The sequence below is a fragment of the Aspergillus ibericus genome (assembly GCF_003184845.1).
Source record: "Aspergillus ibericus CBS 121593 unplaced genomic scaffold BO80scaffold_6, whole genome shotgun sequence".
NCBI classification, from domain to species: domain Eukaryota; kingdom Fungi; phylum Ascomycota; class Eurotiomycetes; order Eurotiales; family Aspergillaceae; genus Aspergillus; species Aspergillus ibericus.
Genome location: NW_020292104.1, coordinates 204263 through 218390, shown reverse-complemented (window position 1 = coordinate 218390; position 14128 = coordinate 204263). Strand labels below are relative to the sequence as shown.

The 14128-nt window shown below is 54.1% G+C and overlaps 8 protein-coding genes across 8 annotated transcripts; 1 reads left to right on the top strand and 7 right to left on the bottom strand.

Annotated features, from left to right (window-relative positions):
- Positions 1-57: 57 nt before the first annotated feature.
- BO80DRAFT_233197 (uncharacterized protein) lies at positions 58-679 on the bottom strand. Its single transcript, XM_025714490.1, has 2 exons — positions 571-679; positions 58-488 (listed from the first exon to the last, which is right to left on the bottom strand). Exons 1-2 carry the CDS (start codon positions 571-573, stop codon positions 150-152), a joined length of 342 nt encoding a protein of 113 aa, XP_025578655.1. The 5' UTR covers positions 574-679; the 3' UTR covers positions 58-149.
- Positions 680-1198, bottom strand: BO80DRAFT_233196 (uncharacterized protein). The gene has a single exon (XM_025714489.1). The coding sequence runs from the start codon at positions 1114-1116 to the stop codon at positions 787-789; it is 330 nt and encodes a 109-aa protein (XP_025578654.1). The 5' UTR covers positions 1117-1198; the 3' UTR covers positions 680-786.
- On the bottom strand, positions 1199-2109 carry BO80DRAFT_233297 (uncharacterized protein). The gene has a single exon (XM_025714491.1). It carries the CDS (start codon positions 1737-1739, stop codon positions 1281-1283), a length of 459 nt encoding a protein of 152 aa, XP_025578653.1. The 5' UTR covers positions 1740-2109; the 3' UTR covers positions 1199-1280.
- BO80DRAFT_233328 (uncharacterized protein) lies at positions 1953-3558 on the bottom strand. The gene is made up of 3 exons (XM_025714492.1): positions 3204-3558; positions 2815-3125; positions 1953-2732 (listed from the first exon to the last, which is right to left on the bottom strand). The coding sequence occupies exons 1-3, from the start codon at positions 3271-3273 to the stop codon at positions 2166-2168; spliced, it is 948 nt and encodes a 315-aa protein (XP_025578652.1). The 5' UTR covers positions 3274-3558; the 3' UTR covers positions 1953-2165.
- An 83-nt stretch (positions 3559-3641) lies between these two features.
- Positions 3642-5070, bottom strand: esdC (GTP-binding protein EsdC). The gene is made up of 3 exons (XM_025714488.1): positions 4977-5070; positions 4617-4921; positions 3642-4566 (listed from the first exon to the last, which is right to left on the bottom strand). Exons 2-3 carry the CDS (start codon positions 4806-4808, stop codon positions 3970-3972), a joined length of 789 nt encoding a protein of 262 aa, XP_025578651.1. The 5' UTR covers positions 4809-4921; positions 4977-5070; the 3' UTR covers positions 3642-3969.
- Positions 5071-6338: 1268 nt separating this feature from the next.
- On the bottom strand, positions 6339-10171 carry BO80DRAFT_347971 (DNA-directed RNA polymerase II core subunit RPB2; the record flags this gene model as incomplete). Its single annotated transcript, XM_025715438.1, has 2 exons — positions 6339-6501; positions 6564-10171. The coding sequence occupies 2 exons, from the start codon at positions 10169-10171 to the stop codon at positions 6339-6341; spliced, it is 3771 nt and encodes a 1256-aa protein (XP_025578650.1).
- Positions 10172-10622: 451 nt separating this feature from the next.
- BO80DRAFT_374578 (beta-catenin-like protein 1) lies at positions 10623-13056 on the bottom strand. The gene is made up of 10 exons (XM_025716600.1): positions 12866-13056; positions 12764-12818; positions 12466-12707; positions 12303-12409; positions 12014-12248; positions 11873-11966; positions 11308-11822; positions 10973-11257; positions 10799-10916; positions 10623-10734 (listed from the first exon to the last, which is right to left on the bottom strand). Exons 1-10 carry the CDS (start codon positions 12890-12892, stop codon positions 10652-10654), a joined length of 1761 nt encoding a protein of 586 aa, XP_025578649.1. The 5' UTR covers positions 12893-13056; the 3' UTR covers positions 10623-10651.
- Positions 13057-13212: 156 nt separating this feature from the next.
- Positions 13213-14070, top strand: BO80DRAFT_422169 (putative TOM core complex subunit Tom6). Its single transcript, XM_025718760.1, has 3 exons — positions 13213-13384; positions 13461-13510; positions 13575-14070. Exons 1-3 carry the CDS (start codon positions 13265-13267, stop codon positions 13579-13581), a joined length of 177 nt encoding a protein of 58 aa, XP_025578648.1. The 5' UTR covers positions 13213-13264; the 3' UTR covers positions 13582-14070.
- The last annotated feature ends 58 nt before the right edge of the window (positions 14071-14128 follow it).

The window sequence follows — 14128 nt, the reverse complement described above, 5'->3', positions numbered from 1 at the left end:
AACCGGCCATGCCAAAATCGAATCGAACTAAGCATGTATCGAACAGGAAGGAACTCGATGGACGGCGGAGGCAGACGGCGGAGGCAGACGGCCCGCGACTGCTGCCTCAGTTATCCAGAGATTGGGATTTGATTTTCCGTGGGTATAGTCTAACCCTTGATGCTGGAGTATCCTGAATCCGGCAGGGTCGGGTCTCGCGTGCTACTTCCGTTGCAACGCAAGGAGTGTCGGGTACAGGTGTAGCCGACCAAGACGATTTTCTCCTGCACCACATGGCCGCGCTGGCCATATGCTTCACACGGGTCTACCGCGTGTTGAAAGTAAAGACATCGACACGCCGAGAATCGTTCCACCAGCTGGTAACACATGGTGACGGTGGTCGAACGACGGATGGGATTGTCGATGGGGGTATGGAAAAGACAAGAACCGAAGAGAGAAACGTCCGGCGTGGTAAGGAGGCACGAATGATGGTGTTGGTCAAGGAATGACTGGAGGGTAGAGGAGCACGGTGGTGAGTGCGATGGAGGTGGGGAGTGGACCGCGGATGGAATCGATTATAAGAACACCGACCATTCAGGCGACCCAGGATCATGATAGAGGACAAGCTCCCAGGGACAACCAGACCAACGATCTAGAACTGGCGGATTTGCCCGACTTGGTCATTCTAAGATGCCCTTGATGCTGAATGCGACTGCCGAGATCGATGCAAGGCACCCATCAATCGAATCGACCCTTAATTCTGTGCCCGAGGACGATGCAGAATGACACGGTCCATCACGAACAGGACTAGCGAGGGGGAGGAGAAGGAGGGTGGAGGGAGGAGAGGAGAGGAGCGAAGAGGGGAAAGAAACCGCGAAGACAACCCAGGAAGAGGGGAGAAGGGGGGAAAAGGGAAAAAAAGAAAAAAGAGGGAAAGGAGGAGAAGAAGGAGGACCCATCCTGCCGGGCAAACGTCAAGCCATGGCAGATTGGCCTATTCGGCGTGCGCAATACTCGTAGGGCAAACCGGAGTCGATCAGTGGGGGGGGGACGCTGGTCGGGCTGAGGGCCGAGTAGTGCAGAATTAGCCCGGGAAGCAGTCGGCCACGCTGCCCATGACAGCTGATGCCCACGCATTTCCTGCTTCTGATGGTTTCCTGGGCCCCGTTACCCACCGGGATGGAACCGTTGAGGCCCCTGAGGACTCGCGGAGGCCTGCAGGAGGCCTGCAGCCGGCAGTCAGGCGGGCATCATTGGGGAGCTGGACCTCGTGTGGCCGGCAGGTTCAGCTGAGGCGAGGGTCAGCGATAGAGTTGGCCCTGTGGAAATTGTAACTCGGAGCCGTGGGCCGCTGGAGACACCACCGTCCAAATGTCGGTGCGGTTCTCCGGGGGGGACCTTGGGAGCCATAAGGCTGCAGCAGTGCAGCGAGAGGCCGGCGGTGATTTGAGGAAATTCCGTGGGCAGGAATTAGTCCCAGCATAGCGCGGATGAAGCAGGTTAGTGGTCCGAGGCCGGCGTGTGAATGGACCACGGCGGAGGCTGAGAGGTGAGAAGAGGGGGGGGGGGGAAGCCAAAGAGAGTAAGACGAGAGGGACGATTCGAGGATGCCTAAACTCTGAATGGGCCCTGACACCGTAGGGCTGAAACTGGGATGCGTTGGACCAGTGGACACTGGACAGTGGGACACGGTGACTGGAGTCCTGGACAGTGGTGAGTGGACAAGCGACGAAGGGGAAAACCCATCCCCAAAATAGCATCCCGTGACTGCCCCCCCGCCGCGGCCTGAGTCACACTTTCCGACCTGGCGAATCAGCTTCGTTCACACCGGGGGCCAGCCAGGCATCCTCTCTTTCCCCTTTAGGACTCTCGGAAGGTCGGAACTCGGAATGCCGGGCACGGAAATCCAATGACTGCCTATTGATTATTGTTAACATGATTTGTCTGATTTATCCCTCTGCCTGTCATTGAGCCAGGCGGGTCAGACGGAGTAATTCATCTCCCCTGACGATATCTATCTATAGGGGTGCAAATGCTTGCTTACGATTGGCATCGACTCGCGTCGCTGGATCCCGCGGGCCCCGTGGATCGCATTATCCAAGGAATCCGTTCAGCCTTGCGGATTACTCCACCGATTATCTACACGCACCGGACAACCCCCGAATCGACCTCATTCTCATTCATCCTCATCCCCGCCCAATAACCCTCTCCAAAAAATCAAACCCGCGTCGCTGCAGTTCCCACGTCCGCGACCCAGCCCTCATCCCCATTGCAAACGTATGATCCTCCCCAGGCACCTCAACCATCTCACACTCCACCCCTTTCTCCCGCAACACTCGCCACAACTCCCGACTCACCTCAATCGGCACCTTCGTATCCTGATCCCCATGCACAATGAACGTCGGCGGGAACCCCTCCCTAACTTGCACCACCGGGTCAATCTCCCTCACGTCCCGCCCCGGATAGCACGCCTGCAGCACCGTGCCGTTGGCCACCTGCGTCAGGGCAAAGGCATCCCGGGGCCGCGAGAAATTCGGTCCCTTGGCGGCGCCGCTTTCCGTTTGGCCTTCCAGGGAGATGGAACTATCCGTCGGAACGGGGAACTCGTCGTAGACTTGGTTGAGGAATGAGGGGTCCAGGGGCGGAAGGGTACGCGCGACATCGGGGAGCGGTTGGGTCCAGAAGGGGTGAGTAAAGTGCACGGCACCGTAGAAGTCGAGGATGGCGGAGACTGGACGGGGGACGTCATAGCCCTAGAGGGTGGTTCGCAGTAAGTAACAATCTCAGGCTTGCGGAGAGGGGGTAAGCAGTGTAGGTAGGTAAGTATGCACCCACCAAAGACAACGCCAAAGTGCCCCCCGAGGATGTCCCAAATGCCATGACGCGGTCCATATCAACCTGGTATTGGGCGCCATGGACCTCTTGCACGGATTCACTCGCGAGAAAGGCGTCCATGTGGCCATCGTAGATCCAGGCGAGCAGGTCCCGACAGTCCGTGATCGGCCCCTCGAGGATATTCACCTGCGGACAGAGGCGATGGTTCGGGACCACCACGATCCAGTTGCGGGCCAGACAGTCGTCGATCTGCGGCATCGAGACCATGCGCGAGTGGCCCAGCATGAACACGCCGCCGTGGATGTTGATTACTGGGGAGAAGAATTGGGTTAGCTGGGATGCGATACCACTGGACAATCTCAGCGGGGAATAACTGACAAACAGGGTACTTCTTGACGGCGTCATGGGTAGATCCCGGTGGTGGAGGGAGGTAGATGTCGGTGGTAATGGTACTGCCATTGGCTTCTTTGTACTGGACAGTCAGCGGGAGAGGAGGCATGGTGTCTGGCTTGCAGGCTGTGAAGTTCCGCGGTAGTCTCCATGGCCAGGTCTCGGTGGATGGTTAAGTAGGCGCAGGCCTCGGGATATCCGATTGCGGGGGAGGGACTTTCCGAGACGCCCACGCGGAGGCCGAATCACCAGTGTCTCCCCCCAGTCAGTGCTCACTATGCTTAGCTAAAGTATACGGTAAAGATCATCACTCATCATTCGTATCCTATTTGTGAACAACGTAACTATCGTGACTCGGACATCGTTCGTTTCATTCTTCCTCCGCCTGGCTATACCTTCAACCCCTAGTATAGAGCGGAGCTGGTCTCTTCTTTCTCCGTCAACCCCCTCAATTCCAGTTCTTCCATCCCCTCCATTCCTCTCCATTTTCCTCTCCCCCACATACAACATCTGGCTCGTCCACGGCAGATCGCCATGGCCCGGATGCCTCGACAACACCTTTTTTTGGTCTTTTTCTTTCTTTATAGGTTTGCATGCAAGCAGCGTCGGTGATAGACGCAGCAGGTAACTGCTAAAGGAGTGACAACCCTCGAGAGAGGGCGGGCATTGGATGCCCGGCATGTTCGGCCCTTCGGCGCGGGAAGCGACTCCCATGAGGGGATGATTGTGTAAAGCAATGCAAAAAGCACCAACGCTTGTCATGGTTTACCTCCGAACCACAATGCCTTGGCGACGGACGGCGCTGCGGGCACGGCGGTACTCCTCATCACTGTCCGACTCCGAGCAGCTGGCCTCGGACGACTCGGTAACATAGCCGCAGCGGCTGCCGCCACAGTCGAGCTTGACCCGATCGCCCTTGCGAGTGATTCCGTAACGCTCGCAGTGGCAGATCGGGGTGGGTGGGTCACTCATCGACGACAGCGACGATGGGGACGTGCTGCCGGATGACCGGGAGGATAGTGACGAGCCAACCGAGCTGGGCGGGCTGTTGGAGAGCGAGTACTCATCGGACAGCCGGGAGTCGGCAAACCGCATGGTCAGGTCCTCCATAGTGGGAGCAAAGTCCGTCTCCCGGATTTGGCGGGACGCATAGGGCTTGGATGGCTTGGGGTGGTGAATCTTGGACGGAGACGGAGCGCGGCCCTTTACAAAGTCCTCCGAGCCCCGGCGGTGCTTGGGGGCAGGCTGAGAGGACTTCTTGCCACCGGGAACATCGAGGATGTTCAATTTGCGGCCGGTGGTGGGCTCAACGGTGTACTCAACGGCGGGATCATGGGAGACATGGTAACCGTCCATGATATACTAGACCCATTTAGCGCGTGCAATTCGATCGAACAAAACAGTCCACTTACGTAGTACCAGTAGCGGCCACCCAGCTTCAGCATGGAGGTCTGGAAGCGGAACTTGCCAATCCATGCGCCTGGCTTGCCATCATCCCGGGAAAGGGGGATCTGACGGGAGTAGTTATCCCAGGAGCCGACCAGGTGGACAGTCTTGACATTGGAGGAGGTGCGCAGCGAAAACTTGAGTTGAACAGCAGACATGTTGAGAGATTGACCAGGTTATACTAAGAATTAGATAATATGCAGAAGCAAGATGATATGGTAAGTCGTGTCAATGGCGGATTAGTCGTCGTTATAAAGGCGGAGCTGAAGGACTACCAGAGTCGATTCAATCCAGCCTTGTGTTGTTGGAAATGTTGGTTGGTTGGCTGTGCAAGTATAACAACGAGGCTTTGCTTGACAGGATCCAGTCCTCGACACGCAACCAGAAAATTAGATAGAAGTTGGATATGGACAAAAGCGACAAGGCCGGCAAGTCGTCTGCACTGGATGACGGGATCACGGATGTCGACCGGCGACAACAAATATAACCGTCAAGGGGTTGTATGGTTTAGAAGTATCCGAACAAGAGCAAAGCAATGAAGCAGCAGGAAATCACAGAGCACAGCTCGTGTGATTGTATGGAGGGGATTTGGGGTGGGGGGGGGTTTTTGGGTAATATAGAAGGATTATTAAGATATAAACTGAAGTGAAGAAACAACAACAAAACCGATGCAACCAGTGCACGGGGGGATACTTCCAAACCACAGGCAGTACAGACAAGACAAGCTTGCTGAAGAAAAGAAAAAGGGAAGAAGGCAGAAGACGCCCTGGCGGCTACGCCAGCCTTTTAAGAGGCGACGGGGAGTTCGATGGAGGAGGGGGGGGGGGGGAAGCCCGGCATTGGCATTGGCATTGGCATGCAGCTGTGTGATGGGATCTTTCTGACCTACTGGCATTTTGTCACCCGCCTGGCTATTCTGGGAAATGGGTGGAGGGTCCTGCAGCTGCTCCTTGCCAGTCAAATCCCCGCGCCGACCTCCCCATCCCGGCCGGCGGGTAATTGGTCGGTGCCATTGGCCTTTCGTCCCCCCCCCAACCTGCCACCGGACAGCCAACCACCCCGTCTGCCCACCATCCATGCCCGGGATGCTGCTTTCCCTTGCCGCCCTCCATGAGGTCCTTCTCCGAGGCTCGCCTATCAATAGAAACCCAGGCCCCAATCGCAACGGAGCAGCGGGAGGACAGTCTGTCACCGACTTCTCGATTCTGCAGGCCCGTGGGGTTTAAGGTTCACGGGAATAAAGAGGGGTGGAGGGGTCAGAGAGTCGAGAGAGGCCAGGAGAAAAGACCACTACGGCACCCACATGCGGGCATCCCTTCAGATAAGGCCCCGTCATGACCAACTTAAGTGCAGAACGTACAGGGGAACCCCTCACTAGATCCAAATTCCATTCCGTAGGGACAAATCATAAGCCAAGCACATCGCTGCTCACCAGCCATCCCTCCAAGCATGGGCAGCACAAGAATATCATATAGAAGAAGCTCAAAGCAAAATCATAAACCTCTGGTCCTTGGTACGCCGGGAAATGCCGAATCTTCTGGTCTTCGGTGGAGATCACAGGTTTTGAGGGGTAAGAATTATTAGGAAAAAAAAGGGAAAAGAGGAGAAAAGGCAGAAAGGCCCGAGGACGGAAGAGATACCACAGAAGCGAATAATCTGATGTACATGGATAACAATCCTTCCTCCCCTCACCGCACGGACACGCCAGACCGGTTGGTAAACATGCGAGCGGCAATGTTCATCGAGGCCAGCTCTTGGAACAGAAGCTTGGCTGCATACGGGATATGCACCTGGGAGATTCGGTGCTTGTTGTTACACAGTCGACACTCGAAGAGTCCCTTCTTGAGTTTCCTGTTTATATCATCGTTAGCCCAAGAACCGTCGCCGGCATCTCTTTAAGACCATCCACTTACGCAACAGGGGTCATCAAGCCACAGTCGTCGCAGATGTGCACCCGGAAGGGATCCGACACATCGAACAACCGCTCCTTCAGGAAGGCACTGGCGCCGTGCGCAATCATACAATCGCGCTCCATCTCTCCGAATCGGAGACCACCGTCACGAGCACGACCTTCCACGGGCTGTCGGGTCAAGATCTGGGTCGGTCCACGGGCACGGGCGTGGATCTTGTCGTCGACCATATGGCGCAGACGCTGGTAGTAGGTTGGTCCTAGGAACACTTGCGCGACCAGCTTCCGGCCAGTGTGGCCGTTATACATCACCTCAAATCCACGGGACTGGTAACCATGCTCCCGGAGAAGACGGGAGATCGAGTCGACAGTGACGTCGGTGAAGGGCGTCGCATCTCCCTCAAATCCACGCAGAGATGACACTTTACTCAGCTGACACTCGATCAAATGCGCGATTGTCATACGAGACGGAATGGCGTGGGGGTTGATGATCAAGTCGGGGCACACACCCTCACGTGTGAAGGGCATGTCCTCCTGTCGGTAGGTGATACCGATGGTACCCTTCTGTCCGTGACGCGAGGCGAACTTGTCTCCAATCTGAGGAATCTTGGTCGTTCTCATGCGCACCTTCACGAACTTCAGATCATCGTTGCTGGTGGACACCAACACTTGATCCACAATACCGTTCTCGGTACTCCTGAGGGGAGTCGACACATCCAGCTTGGTGTGGGCCTTGGTACGTTGGCCAAGTTCCTCCGCCTCGGGCGCCAATGGTGCCGTTTTACCGATGATGATATCCTCACCGGAGACACGAACACCAGGTGCAATGATACCATCTTCATCAAGCTTGTCGTAGGTACCCTTGCGCATACCAATCGTATCCGATCGCATGGGCTTCTCGAAGCGTTCGACAACCGTCAGTCCGACCATCTTCTCACTGTCCGTGTATGTGCGGTAGAAGAGACTGCGGAAAAGACCACGATCAATGCTGCTCTGGTTCATAATGACGGAATCTTCCTGGTTGTACCCAGAATAGGTAGCAATGGCAACGATGGCGTTCTGCCCAGCGGGCAGCTCCCGGAATCGCAAGAACTCCATGGACCGCGTCGTGGCCAGCGGCTTCTGCGGGTAATAAAGAATGTTCGCCATCGTTTCCATGCGCTGGTCGAAATTCGTCAGGAACACACCCATAGCTTGTTTACCCATGGCAGATTGGTAGGTGTTACGGGGAGATTGGTTGTGGTCGGGGAAAGGAATGATACTGGCACAGACACCCAGGATCATACTGGGGTGGATCTCGCAGTGCGTCCATGTGTGTGCCTTTTGACTCAGAATAGAGCGAACCCGCTTATTGGGGTCGTGAAGCTCTTCTTCAGGGAGCGCATAACCAGCCTGAAGCTGCTTCGAGATCTCCAGGTCTTCTGGCGTCATCACAATCATAATCGTCTCTTCCTCTTCGGCATCGACGTATTCGACAACACCAGATTTTACCAACCCGTCCCAACCGAAGTAACGTTCCCTACGGTCTTCTGGGTCCAAGTCCGGAGGCAGGTCTTTGTCCTGCTCCAGTTTGCGGATATGCTCTTTGTTGAGCACCAGAGAGCCACAGTTGTCGCTCTTCGGGTCGTTATCGACAACATAAAGCGGTCGACAGACACGTCCAGCGTCGGTGAAAATCTTGAACTCTCGCTCACGGATATCGCGAATCAAACTGACCTCGTGCGAGATCATGTTTCGTCGACGGAGCGACGACATCGTGTTGACCAGATGAGCTGGATCTCTGTGAATTCCGACCCAAACGCCGTTAACAAACACCTTGGTGGCGTTTGGCGTCACCTGCGGCTCAAATTCTTCCAGGACCTCCATGTTGCGCTGGATCATGAAGTCAATAATAGGCTCGCTAGGCGTACCCACAGTGATGTAGCACATGAGCGCCAAGTTCTTGACCAGTCCACAAGCTTGACCCTCAGGGGTCTCTGCCGGACAAACCAGACCCCAGTGGGTGTTGTGAAGCTGTCGAGGTTTGGCGATCTTACCGTCTCGGCCAATGGGCGTATTGGTACGACGCAAGTGAGACAAGGTAGAGGCGTAGGTGTAACGACTAAGCACCTGAGACACACCAGCTTTGGCACTGGCGGCCTTCTTCTGCTCTCCCCAGTTACCTGTGGCAAGGGCGTACTTCAATCCTCCTGTCAGGGTGCTGGCCTTGATACCGATGTTCAGGTAGATCTCCCTGTTGGTCTCCACACATCTCTGCACGTACCGCTGAAGATCACGGGTGACTCGAGTGAACAGAACTCGGAAAAGGTTTGCAAGAAGAGGACCAGCCAAGTCGAGACGCTTCTTGCCGAAGTGGTCACGATCGTCGACATCCCGACGACCCAAGGCACACTGCAGGAGTCTGTGCACCATGTAACCCAGGAAAAACGCTTTACGGGTCTCGCTGCCTTCGCTCTGGGAGATGTGGGGAAGGAACTCCTTCTGCATGATTTCACGTGCGTATCTGACACGACGCTCGTGGTTCATACTGGACTGAGAAGATCCACGCTTGGCAATGAAATCCAGCGCCACTTCACGATCCTGGATAACGAAACCTTCCTCAATACAGGGCTTCAGCATCTCCAGCATCGGCGTGTCATTCCGGTCGTAGCAGATATGGTTCAAGATATCTTCATCAGAGACCACACCGAGGGCTCTGAAAACGACGACAATTGGGATATCGGTCTTCACGTAAGGCAATGTCGACCGGATCGTAGGTCCGAATCCACCCTTGGCACTGTCACCCTTCGCAAACAGCTTCAGGGACAATTGAGAGAGAAGTCTTGACCCCTTCTCGACGGCACTGCGAATTTCCGCGACATACGGTGTGGGACTGGGTGGCGCCTTCTTGAAAACCTGGACTGTGTTTCCAGCACTGCGCTCTTGGGCGATCAGGACCTTTTCACTTCCGTTGATGATGAAATAGCCGCCCGAGTCGTAAGGGCATTCGTTCCAGTTGTAAAGAGCCTGTTCGCTCAAGTCCTTAAGAATACAGTACTTAGACTTGAGCATGATAGGCATCTTTCCAATGAAAACGGTCTCCTCCTTTGCCTGGTCGGCAGGCAGCTCCTTCTGTTCCCACTGAAGGTATGTCCCATGGGCTTTTCTGTCCTCACTCGACTCAACCATATCTTCATCATCCCGGTCGGCGACCAGACGTTCCCGACCTTCCATAATCTTCTTCGTAACACCGAGATAGAGGGGACTGGCGTATGTAAGATTACGCAGACGAGCCTCCTGAGGCAACATGATAGTGGTGGCACCATCACCTTCAGTCACGGACGGTCGAGAGAGCATGACCGTTCCAAATTTCAGCTCGTATCGGCGGACAACCACGGGATCGACTTCATCTTCGGAAGGGGGAAGGGTCTGGTCGAGAGTCACTTGGCCTTGCTCCTCCACCAGCTCCTGCATTGTTGACGAAATGAATTCATCGAAAGAGTCCAGCTGTTGTGACACTAGACCTTTGGTGTCGAAGAAAGACGAGATGACGGTCCAGCAATCCTCCGAGGTGATGCCCTCATCCATATCATCGTAGTACTCATCTTCGTAGGTATCTTCGTAGTCGGCCATCTTGACGGATATGGATCGCAAACGCAGTGAAAAACGACAGTCGAGATATCAGTGAGCGCAAAGGGCGCGACGCGCTCGGCGGAAAAGATGCCACTCGAGGTCGTTGAGCAGCTGAGGCAATGGGATGCACCGATGCGAGTGTCCTGTATCAGACAAGTGAGGCCGGTAAACCGGGAGCCTCAGATGGATGGAAGAATGAGAGAGCCCAGGCCACCGGTGATGCTGGTGAAGGAAGCAGCTGGGGTGCTTCAACTCTCTCCGGGCGCTGATGGATCTTGCCTTGGGACAGAGCCGCCACTAGCCTCGACCGCCCTGCTGGCGCTAAGCGGTCGGCTAGGCCCGATGGGGCATGTCACGTGAAGCAAACAAACGACATCATGTGTTTTGCTTTGTTCTGCTTGCTTTACTTTCATCTCACCGTGCTCTGGATTGCTACTGTGTAGTGCATCGAGTGACTTCTCGTCATTGTATGTTACTATACTACAGGAATTGTAACAACGTCTCCAGCATCTCCTTACTGTCCTTTTCGCCAGGCTCATCTTCAGAGAGCCCTTCCGCTTGCTCTATTCGTCTGATTAGCATTGAACTCGGAAGCCAGCCGTAAGACGGTAGGGACATTTAGCTTACCTTGTAGTGTTCGTCGCACAAGCGACAAGTTCTCGTCGCGGTCAGCCAGGAGAGCCACGATTTTCTGTTTCGCCCCGTCGTCTTCAGCCACCAACCAGGCCAGAATGACATCAATAAGCTACAGACGACTGTTAGCACATCCAACGGAAACAAGGGCATACCGGGAGAACAGACCTGTAAGGAGAATAGACCGGCATCGAGCCGTCGTGAAAGCCAATCGGTTTCCATGATCTCTTGTTCCTCTTGCGTGAAGCTTTTCCGTTCCTTCTCAATAGCCTGCTCGACCGGCGATAGTCTCGACGCACACTCCCGTCGCAGCTTGACGAGCTTTTCAATCTTCTCGTAGTCCTTCTCCATGAATTTCGCCAGAGTGCGGATCCGTGGTGCAGAGCCTCCTGGCAGTAGACGCAACAAGGAAGCGAAAATGCCCAGCAGATGCTCAGTCGTCTGGTTGTCTTGCTATAAGGGTTTAGTCCCCGTCCGTGACTTCACCACGGGAGAATACGTACCTTTCTCTTGAACATTCCAAACACTGTACTTAAGCATGCTGCCTCGACGAAGCGCTCACACGCAGGAGCACCTGATATTCCGCCTAGGACATAGTCCAAGAGTCGTAAAGCCCGTTGCTTGCTGAACTTGCCTTCCTTCAACATGATCTGCGCAAGTTCGATACCTTCAGCTTCCAAGAACTTTTCCTTCCCGAAATCCTCATTCACGAGATAGTTCAAGCATCCGAACAAGTTCTCGACATATTCCTCCTCATCGGAGTCTTTCTCGGGATCACGCTTGCGATATGCACTAAGCAATTGAAGGAGGACTTCAACGCCGTCCTGGCTAACGAACTTCTCCCTGTTCTTGGGAGTAGCTTGTAGAAGAATAGCCAGTATCTCCGCTGCATATTGCTGGTTTTGGCTCACTGGTCTTTCCTTCTTCTGTATACGAGAGATAAGCCATGGTAGCAGGTTTGGGTCTTGCCCTATCTTCTCTGCGATTAGGGATTGCGAGGCAAGGTTTTCCAAAACATCTTCAGCGCAATCAGCATAGCTATTATATGCATAGCGGGGTATCACTTACTCAGTGCATAGTACACCCCTGCCCTGTCAACCTCGGATTCTTCGTCAAGTCTTGTCAGATTCTGCGCTAGAAGCTCGATAAGGTCGGCGTCCAACTAGACGAGTAAGTGTCTGTACGAGCACAATGGGAAGTATAACATACCATTGCGTTGACCAGGCTGTCCCATTGATCCTGCTCGGCCTCGACATCCTCATCCGTTAGCTCACCAATGATCTGGATCGCATCAATTGCGATATCAGCATTCTCGTGTGATAGCAGCGACATAAGCGAGCCTACGCAGCCCAGATTCGCGAACTCGCTATACAATTCGGAGTGTTCGGACAGGATGGAGAGACTCTTGATCTCAGTGTCTAGATCTGCCTCGGAGGCCATGAATCTAAGACATTAGTATAATGCGCATTCCTTGGAGCCTGGTCTGTTCTTTGCTTACTTTTGGGGATCATTCTCAAACTTCCCGCGGAGTTCGGCGTTCTTGGATATCTTCTTTTCGAAGTTGAGCGCGAACCGTCGGAGCCAGGCAACGTCGAATTTCTCGGGCTATAGGTCATTTAGCGAACGGCCACAATAGACTGCAGCTTGCGATTGTCACATACCGCAGCATCTGCCTCCTCATTCTGATCAATATATTGCATGGCCTGGGCTGTTTGGCGTTCCATGCCGCCACCAAAGAAGCGTCCTTCTTCGTCATCGGGAATATCCTCGGCGTCGAAGTCGGGAGGTAGTTCGGGGCCAGCGTAGTCATCCTCCTCATCGCCTTCATCCTGCACCATGGGCGCCTTTCCCTTTGATTTCACATCGTCTTCCGCATCGAGCTTAGCCGCCTTATAGAACTCGGCTTCATCGCGTGTCAGTGACTTGCTGCCAAGGGACGTAGGAGGTGGGTGAGCGTACTCGGATCTCTCGCGGAATTGAGTTTGCGCTTGGCGCTTGCTGCGGAGGATGGTTTCTAATCCGTCAGAATAGGTTGAACAAGACATGCCCTAGATTGCTCACCTTAAAAAGCTCATCTATGCTCGTCATGGTTGCGGCTTGCGCTGGCTGAGACGCAAAGCGGAAAAGGCCCTTCAAACCCAACCACCAACACGAGAACCAACAAAATTCAATTGAATAAACAGATGCGATTATGCACAGGAGAATCTCCGTCCGTAAATTGATTGTCTCAGGGTGCGTTCTCCGGTTTTCTCTCCGATCAACTGGTCGCGCAGCAGCTCCGAAGAAGATACGGCAGCCGCGATAAGCTAAAGGCGCAGCCGCCAAGCATCGAAAGATTTCTCGGAGTTCATCGTCATTCCGGCTTCGCCCTGCATCAAACATCTGTCACTCTCACCATCTCAGGAATCATTTTCGTCAAGGACATCATCATCTACTTCGCCTCTATCACATTTTCACAAAATGGTTCCCAAACAGCGCGTCGTCTCTGGCCGTCCCCAGAAGAGCTTCTTCAGCACCGCATATGAGGAAATCACTCACCCCGAGAACGCTACCATTGTGAGAAGCATTCTGGTCTTCGGCGTAAGTACTACAGATTCCGGGGAGATTGCCCCAAGTGATTTGGATTGAAGAGTGATCTAATGGGTTCTGTCTGCAGGCCGGCGTCGCTTTCCTCCACAGCAGCCTCAGCGAGCTCCTCCTGCCTCCGTAAGTTGAGACACGGTTCCCTCTTTTGCTACCGCTGAGGCAAAGCAAGTACTGACGGAAGAAGTATGTAAACGGATTCCTCACGCGTCCGCCTGTCGGTGTGATATGAAATTGTCGGCATAGTCTGGAAATTCTACCGATATTGATCACGATGCACGGGCAACTTTCTCCCTACTTTACCTTTTGAATTCGATTCGATTCTAATGAATACGTGTATTATACTGTGCGCTTCACGGGCATATATGGGTTACAACGTTGTGTGACTAGGATTATCGTCCGGTCCATGAAGGATCAAGATTATGTGGCGTTGGAATAGACCTGTTCTCGAAAAGATACGGACCTTGGTTCATAGTTGACATGGAAGGATAAGGGAACAAACATGTAACTCGAGTAATCCGTAGTCCAGGCCGAACTGGTGAGTTGGCGACATATCCAGCTATGGATTATAGGCATTTATATGATCCTGTCTGTTCTGCGGAGATATAAACCGGAGAGTCGGTACAGATGGAAGTGCCTTCTAGGTACCCTATCGAGTGCAGCATGGATAAGCAGCAAGACAGGCCTTGTGCATTAGTAGGACTAAAAAGAGATCCGCCCCAACGCTATCCTGCCTGAGGC